The 8,910-nt window shown below is 44.6% G+C and overlaps 1 protein-coding gene across 1 annotated transcript in view; it reads right to left on the bottom strand.

Moving 5' to 3' along the window:
* The window catches only part of TBC1D9 (TBC1 domain family member 9), a 114,253-nt gene that overhangs the window by 34,349 nt on the left and 70,994 nt on the right, over positions 1-8,910 (bottom strand). Inside the window, exons 8-11 of the mRNA XM_034661737.1 lie at positions 4,989-5,195; positions 3,912-4,082; positions 3,016-3,166; positions 1-106 (exon numbers count right to left, since the gene is read on the bottom strand). The exon at positions 1-106 is cut by the window's left edge and continues 1 nt beyond it. Of these exons, the coding sequence (XP_034517628.1) occupies positions 1-106; positions 3,016-3,166; positions 3,912-4,082; positions 4,989-5,195 (635 nt within the window). The remainder of the gene's footprint in view (positions 107-3,015; positions 3,167-3,911; positions 4,083-4,988; positions 5,196-8,910) is intronic.

The raw sequence follows: 8,910 nt of genomic DNA, 5'->3' as shown, positions 1-8,910 counted from the left end.
TGTAAATCCCTCTCAATCTCCTCTGTGGCGAGATTATACTTCCCCATGGACTTCTCCACTAGATCTTCGTAGTACCCGGGATGCGTGGCCTTCTCATTGATGGCACCTAGGAGATACCCAACAGATACAACATCCAAAAGGGCAGGCCCTGCCCTCGGTCTGCAAACACAGCTTACCCAGTGAACCTCTTCACGTTCCTTACCATGCAAATGATACTTGCAACACGGTGACAGCTCACAGGTGAGGGGGGCTGTTTCAACTGCGGCCAGACTAATAAATTTACTTGCGGCCTGAATCCCTCTTTCAACTTCATCGTAAGCCAAATCAGAGGTTTGCAAGCTAAAAATCTCTGTTCCACAGAACTTCCTCAGTTGATTCTGGGGCACTACTTGGGGCAAGAGGAGGAAGGAATAAGAGGGAGCCAAAGCTTCCCCGTCTCATCCCTCCCTCCACCATAGCAGTTCTGCTGGTATTTTATTGGGGTTTTCCTTAAGATTTCACTCAGACAAGAAAGTTCTGTCTCCCGTAACAAGTTTGAAAACCGCTTGCTAACGCATAAGCTTTGAAGAGTTCCAACAGCCATACTGCAGGGAAGGAGCAGGTGTTTGAATGTAGGCAAGGATTTTTAGAACTGCAGTGGGTGGTGTGGGCATTCCTCACGGTGAGCACCGTTCTGGAGTTCCTCAGATGGTGGGGATGAGGATGGAGAAATGGGTTAAGAATCACTGGTTTAAGATATTTGCAGTTTAAGATTCTTGAATACAGAAAAGCCTGCATGAAAATATCTAAGTCTAATTAAATATAACATGTAATTATAAATATCTATACATACATACACATATACACATATAAAACACACACATATATACATACTATACATACTACACACACACACACACACACACACACACTAAATGACAGGATAAACTGATTTGTATTTCACTGATTAGAAATTAGAACCCCTGGGGCGGCTGGGTGGCACAGTGGTTAAACGTCTGCCTTCAGCTCAGGGCGTGAGCCCGGCGTTATGGGATCGAGCCCCACATCAGGCTCTTCCGCTATGAGCCTGCTTCTTCCTCTCCCACTCCCCCCTGCTTGTGTTCCCTCTCTCCCTGGCTGTCTCTATCTCTGTCGAATAAATAAATAAAACCTTCAAAAAAAAAAAAGAAATTAGAACCCCTGGGCTGGCCTGGACCGTGTCAATGATAGTCACCCAGAAGAGACAGCCTTACCACTCACACTTACCATGGAAAAGGAAGTCTGGTTGACAGCAACTTAACACTGGCTTTTGCTTTGTTCTCAAGGGAGATATGCAAAGCTATCTTACCATCTGGCCTGCACGTCACTTCACTGCGTACACCGAGCCAGGGCCTGGTACAGTGGCTCTGAGAGTCATGGGGAGCAGGGTGGGGCCCAGGCAGGGCTCCTCTACAAGGAGTGGGGCTCTCTCATGGGTGAGCTGGCTTGCATCCTACCACATGTATCCTACCCCCAGTGAGTTGGGTGGAAATATGAACTGAGGGCCTCTCCACCCTGTGGCCTCACGTCGTCCATCACCGTTAAAGAAAATATGGCGTCCAACTCTAAGTGTGTCTCTGCAACAGTGCTGTGTACTATTGTGTCCTTTTCCTTGGCTCCCATTTTGAATCTCATTTTCAGCCAAAGAGCCTGTAAATAACTTCTAATTTGAATGAGGTTTAAAATAACATTTTTCATTTACTGTATCAGTGACCTGAATCAGTTTGTCAAGGTGACTAGTTCTCCAGACACAAGGAAGACAGAAGACGGGACAGTAAGGCTTTTCTTGGGCTGGATTTGTAATCAGAGATCATTTGACTCAAATTTGGATTTCTAGATGAGGAGCTAAGGCTGGTCTTCTCAAGGAAAATAAGCCACATAAATGAGGATAGAACAAGCTAGTTTTACATGAATCACATAAAGCCAATTATTTTTCAGGATTCTATCCCCCAACTGCTGAGATGTTAATACATCTCATTACGGGCAATTACCATTTATATCTACTTTTAGAAAGAGATATGAGTTTGTCTGGCTGTTTTTAAAAGGCTTTCCTGTAAGTGTGGCCACTATTCTTTTAATCTTAATGTCATTTTTAAAATAAAAGGTTTTGATAACAGCACTTGGGTTGGACCATCTTAGGTTCAAATAAAAATATTCAAATAAGCTTATCTAAGATGATTACATTTCAGGCCTCTAACCAGGTACAGCAACTGATTTATAAAGACTGGTGACACCAAAAAAATGCCCTGGATGTTCATGACGGAACAGACCCCTGGAATACACTGGACGCTTTAGGCTGGGAGGAAGGCGTGATGGGCCTAGCCTGAAGAGCCTCTGGTCTCCAGCAGGACTCAAATGCTCAAATGCTCTGTTGGGGCATGAGCCTGGCTGTGGACGAGTGAAGGTGGGCACATCTTTCCCACCGGTCCTTGACACACCCCCTTCTGTCCTTCCTGGCATCTCCAGCTTGGAGTGTAAGTATGATCTAGGCCTTCAGTTCTAGTGCACATTCTGGCCTCTCCTTCACATCTCCACATGATAACCAGAAAATCCAGGCGGTGGCAAAAACCAAGGACGAGGCTTTCTCATTCCTCCCTCCCTGTGTCTCAATGACTCTCAGCATGTGCCACACTTAAGCATTCTCAATGACATGTATTCTCATCAATGGGCGCAGCCAGGAGAAGGCAAAAAAACTCCCCGAATCACAAAGAATTACGCTCTTTCCCTTTGGTTCTCTTTTCTCCTAAGTAGTGTTAGTGAAGGGATGGAAGAGGTTATGCAGACTTGAGGGATGGTGGCTTCAATATCTGGACACCAGTATATGTGTTCTGTGTTTTCACTGAGGGACTTCAACACTCTAGGGAGGAAAGGCGATTTAGTGCTGAACTGGAGGGCTGCATATTTGAAAGAGCCCAGATGCATGATGGAAGGCAGAAAGGGAGCGCTGAGGTCCTGCACACTCCGGGGCCAGGGCCCCCAGCCCAAGCCCGGTCATACCTGACAGCAGCAGCCAGAGTTCCCCCCGCATGCTCTCTGGGATGCCCTTCAACACCAGCTCCCGTGTTTTTTCTGTGCGGTACATGCAGATCCCTTGCCCATACTCAGCAAAGTGAATCTTCCAAGCTTGCTCCTTCAAAAATTCTTTGGCCTGAAACAGATAATGAAACATTATTGTGTCCAAAGCACTTCAAGGATGGCAAGGAGAGGTTGAATGGGAAGTCAGAATATCTCCCCTAGTGGAGTGGTTATGTTCTGGACAGAACTCTGACAAACAAAGAACTCAGATTTTCTAGAGTCCTTCCCTCATTTGACACCGGAACCTAATTTGAAGCCTGTGGTTCTGCTTTGAAGCCTTCTGGACCAGAATCAGAATTCCACTTACCTGAAACAGGTCAGCAGAATGCAAATTATATTTATGGCTTTATGTCCACACCTCCAAGTGAAAATGAGTTGATATTTTTTAAACGTGGGCTGAGAAATTATGTACTTGTTGGCTGACTTAAACAACAGTTAAAAACAAGACAAAAGTCCTGGGACCAAGCCTTCATCGAGCCCCGCATCGGGTTCCCTGCTCAGTGGGGAGTCTGCATCTCCCTCTCCCTCTGCCTCTCCCCCAGCTCTCTCTCCCTTGCTCTCTCTCTCAAATGAATAAAATCTTTTAAAAAAAGAAAAAAAACCCATGACAAAAAAAAAGTCACCCGTACTTTTTAACTCATCTCCTTCCGTGAAGAAGCCATTCTAAAATTTAATGAGAGATTTAGATAAAAATCTGCTTTGCTTACAGGAAGGTATTTATTTACATAGACACTTATGAGTTTACTTTGATTAAAAAATATTTTTAAATGCTATTGTTCTAACATAGAAAGCTTCAGGCACGAGCAGGAGGCACCCACCAACTTGGGGTTGAATTCCTCCGGAGACCGCCGCCGGTACATGGTCATCAGGGTCTGGGTGGCTGTGGGAACGCTGTTCCCGTTCAGGTTAAATTGGCGCTCTCCATCGGCATCGGAGCTCGTGCTTCTCTGGGGGCTGGAGGAGACGAGGCTGCTGGGCCGAGAATACACCTGCCGACGCAGAGAGGAACAGATGTTGAAAGAGTGTGGGCTGTACAATCCACTTCTTCAGTGTCCTCTGTACAGACACCAATAGCTACGTCATGATTGCCAACATGTTTCTTGCTATGGGAAAACAGGAGGACGGCAGCAAGCCAGCGCTTGGCGGAGATTAAACAGGTGTGTGGGTCATAGACCATGAAGCTTCGATGCTCAAAACAGGTTTCCTCTTATTTTAGATGCATTTTTGCAGCAAACTGGTTGGCTGCTAGGTTCTGGTTGGTATGCGCGCAAAGCATGACACGGCTGAATCAACTCTTATGGGACTGCCTCCCCATGCCCACTCTGGCGTCTGATGCCCACGTGAGCTTGGACCAGGTGGACGGAGCAGGTATGTTCCTTGTGAGGTTGCCATCTTTACAATACATTTCACCTGCCAGTAATTGCTCTGTCACTTGAGCTGCTCACCTATCTTCCTGGGCTCCAATTTCCCTGGATGTCAGCCCAGGGCCTAATTAAAAAGGGACACAGTATGTATTTTTACCATAATAAAGTCATCATCATGATGTTGCATTTCAGATTCCAGAGTTTATTTAGTGACCTCTGTACGTTCCCAACAATGTCATTATACGGACCAGAGTCCCTTGTTGCATAAACAGGACCAATTACTTAATAATTTTTTCAACTATAAAATAAGAAGGTTAGGCCGGATGATCTACAGGGCTCTGTCCAGCTCTGTGATCCCAAAGACAAACTCCATGAGATTTAAATGAGCTATTGCTGAGATATTGCTCTGGGCATCAGGGTAGGTGCCTTATCTTAGCATAGCTTGAGGATCAAAAAAAACAGACAAGGAGGGGACCACTTGGGCAGAGTAAATAGGATGAATGCATAGACCCACAGGCGAATCCCACAGACCTCATCATCTGAACTGTTGTAGCTGCCTGCAAACTCTTTGTCCGAGTATATCTTGGAGGTCGTCTGTTGCAGGAAATCCGAGATCCTCTGCACTAGAAAGTCTCTATCTTTCAAATTGGCAAATAGGAAGGTCATCCTGTTCCTGGTGCTGATGGATAAAGGACTAGGGAGTACGCTGGAGCTATCTGCCTTTTCCACAATTGTCACCTGAAAGAAACAGGAAACAAAGAACATTACTTTCCAGGGACGACCCAACAGCAGCCTCCGAGTAGCACCAAACAAGGAACGCAACACTTTTACATTCTGTAGGAACCACCCATATTCTACTGAGGCAAAAATGAGATTCTCTGACTCTGTTCCAATAAAAAAAAAATAGNTCTGTAGGAACCACCCATATTCTACTGAGGCAAAAATGAGATTCTCTGACTCTGTTCCAATAAAAAAAAAAAAAACTCCTAACAACTCAAACTGGAGCTCATACCAGAAGCTAGACTCATCGCGCTGGTCTTTCTAAATCAGCAGTTCTACACTGGGAGTGATTTTGCTCCTGCGGAGACATCTGGCAACATCTAGAGGCATTTCCGGTTGCCAGGAGTGGAGGGTACCAGAGGCATCTAGTAGGCGGAGGCCGGGCATGCCGCTCAACAGCCCGCAGTGCACAGGACAGCTGGCCCCCAACAAAGTCTGGCCACAACGTCAACGGGACCACAGTTTAGAAAACTTGTGAAAAAACTCCCTGGTTTTCATTAAAATTTCAAGGAGTCCTAAAGGAGAGGACTCCTCGTGGCTGCGTCATCCCTAAGAGACAGAAACAACCTGTGATACCGGTGCCTTTTTACCAGGCTTAACGTTGGGATGGTTTCCAAAACCGCACCAATCTTTCAAACATCTCATTCGAATTCCAGGGCTTTGCAACCCTCCTCTTACTACCTGAACATTTTAAAGGCTCAATTCCGAACAGACAGGATGTAAACAGCTTAATCGCAACCCCACTTCACGGGCTGACCGTGCGTGCGNATTCCAGGGCTTTGCAACCCTCCTCTTACTACCTGAACATTTTAAAGGCTCAATTCCGAACAGACATGATGTAAACAGCTTAATCGCAACCCCACTTCACGGGCTGACCGTGCGTGCGCAAAGCTGTGCGCATGCGTGTGGTGAACTAGCTCTACCACGTGAGGAGACGACCAGGAAAGGACATCTGTTTCAGCTCTGAACTGAAGACATACATTTGGGTCTTTATAATAGGATTTTCATCAACTGGAAGCTAGAGTAAATGCATAAAAATATTTTTCTTTAGCACAGTAGGCTCGAGTCATGATCCCAGAGTCCTGGAATCGAGCCCCGCATTGGGCTCCCTGCTCAGCGGGAAGCTTGCTTCTCCCTCTCCCACTCCCCCTGCTTGTGTTCCCTCTCTCCCTGTCTCTCTGTCAAATAAATAAATAAAATCGTAAANGCCCCGCATTGGGCTCCCTGCTCAGCGGGAAGCTTGCTTCTCCCTCTCCCACTCCCCCTGCTTGTGTTCCCTGTCTCTCTGTCAAATAAATAAATAAAATCGTAAAAAAAAAAGACCTATAAAAACTCCTTTTCTCACAATAATTTTTTCTGATTCTTTTGGTCACCAGCTGTCTCATACTAAATGACAAATGCCAAGGGGACGTAAGGTTCAAGTTCCTCATCTAAAACCCAGATAGCCATGTGGATCTTGACGAGGTCAAAGTGGAAAATCCTTTAGCTGATCACGAATACAGAAACAACCAGAAAGTTCCCACATAAAACATAAATGCTCACATGGACTACATAATATTTTTTTGCTGACAAATTATTTCTGTTGGAATCCGATCCCATAAGTTTTGTGACGCGAGCAAAGGGCAACAGCTACCTATGAGTATTCTAGTTTAATGAGACACGTTTCATTATCAACTTGGGTTATAAAAATAGACTGGAATTTAGTCAAAGCTTGATGTTTAACATGTAACATCTGCAAGGTAATTTACGATTAAAAAAAAGAGAGAGACTTCATCTGGAATCTCTAACGAAGAACCCGATCGGTTCACTTCATCTCTCTGCTTTGCTGCCTCAGGAATTTCTTCAAAATCTGTAGTAACATATATCCTGTGCCTATTTGATCTACCTTAAGTCTATCTGCGGAATATACATTAACCATCTCCAGTCCATATTTTAGCTTATTTATAAAAAATTAAATCAAACAACAATTCCTAGTTCATATAATCCTAAAGTGGCCACTTCACGTAGGATGTTCCCAGGGAGGCTGCTGCCCAACAGTCAGCTTAAGTCAGTTCTAGAAGGTACCCAGTCCACGGACAGACCCCCCTCCGCTCAGACAGATCCCACGTATGGAGGGAGGGGAGGGACGAAGGGAGGGGGGAGGGGAGGGGCCACCCCATCACTTTTCTGTCATTAAGATAACGTAAAGGTTGTAAAAATTACACCCGAGTCCTTTGCGTCTTCCATTAGTTGGGATTAGGGATCTATTGTTCACGTACTCTGGAGATCCATCAGGTTAAAGGAGGGGCACTGCTGCCCTCTTTAAAGTTGCACCCACCCACCATCACGTGCTTTATTTCTCAAGGCTACGACCTCCAGTGTTGTTCCTCCTCTAATTTACCCTGAAATATGACTGGGTGATCTCTGCTCTACCAGCTGTTAGGGAAAACAAGCAAGCCAAAGACGGGCTGAGAATATCAATCCCCGTTCTCTCAGCTGCCCTGAACTCTCACTATCGTACTGTATGCCGCGCTGATGGGTGAAGAAGCCAGCAGGAGGTGGTGAACAGGAGAGCAGACATCTTGAGCCCGCCCCACTCCTTCCTTATCTCTATTTGGATAAACAGAGTGAGGACTCCCTGGGATTCACCAATGCGCATCCTTAATCCTGGAATCCTTTGCCCTAGCTTTTACAGGCAACTTCCTTTTGGGTCGTCCTTGGTGAAGAAAATCAGAAATGAAAATGAAGTTTAGTAACAGTCTAAGGCAAAGAAGGGACATTTGCTGGAAAAAGTTATGAAATCCATTCCAGAGCCAAATGTAAGTACTTGTCGAATTACCCACCTCAGAATTCAAGCCCGCCACATTTTGCCTCACACAGTGTTATAATACCAGTTTGCTCATCTTAGAGGAAGCAGAACTAGATTTGTCAACCGCCTAACATTTTGGATTCTTTCTGACCCACCCATTCAGCTTCTTGGAATTTATAATTCCTACTTTAAGGAAAATTATATATATAATTGGAAGAAAACGAAAAACAATGCAAGAGTCCAAGCACAGGTAACTGAACAAATAAATTTTATACATCCAGTTAACGGAATAATATGCAGTCATTAAAAATGATACTATAAAAAAACATTTAATGATATGGGGGCAAGTTTACTATACATTCAGTGTTGAGGAAAATAAGCAAAAAACAAAAATTCCCTATGTTTTATATCTAAATAACATAAATGACATATACACAGCCAAGTACAGAAAAAGCCTAGAAAGCCATACAGCAGGATAACAGGGGCTACCTTTGACTGGTGGAGTAGGGATGAATTTTGTTTTCTTTTTATTTGTCTGTACTTTCAGAAATTTTCTGTGATAATGGTGAGTTATTCTTAAAACAAAAGAAAACAAGCAAAAACAAAAAATCTGTTTAAATAAATATCTCTTTAAGAACGGGAAAAAAAAAGGCAGAGGGATACTTGAATCCTTTACTTTAGAGAATCTTAACAAAGGGTCAATCTTAATTACATAACCGAAGTTTCTAACCACCTTAACTTCTAGAAAAGGACCAGGGCAGGTTGAAAGCGGTCTCCAGGACTAGAAACTGTAGGACTCTAGCCCCCAGGAGCCTAACCTGGAGTTCCTTCTCAACTCCGAACGTCAAGGCAAGTTCTCCAAGGGAGTACTGGAACCACCTAGCA

Source organism: Ailuropoda melanoleuca, chromosome 5 (genome assembly GCF_002007445.2).
Source record: "Ailuropoda melanoleuca isolate Jingjing chromosome 5, ASM200744v2, whole genome shotgun sequence".
NCBI classification, from domain to species: domain Eukaryota; kingdom Metazoa; phylum Chordata; class Mammalia; order Carnivora; family Ursidae; genus Ailuropoda; species Ailuropoda melanoleuca.
Note: the sequence above shows the minus strand (reverse complement) of the source record. Positions and strands in the feature narration are given on the sequence as shown.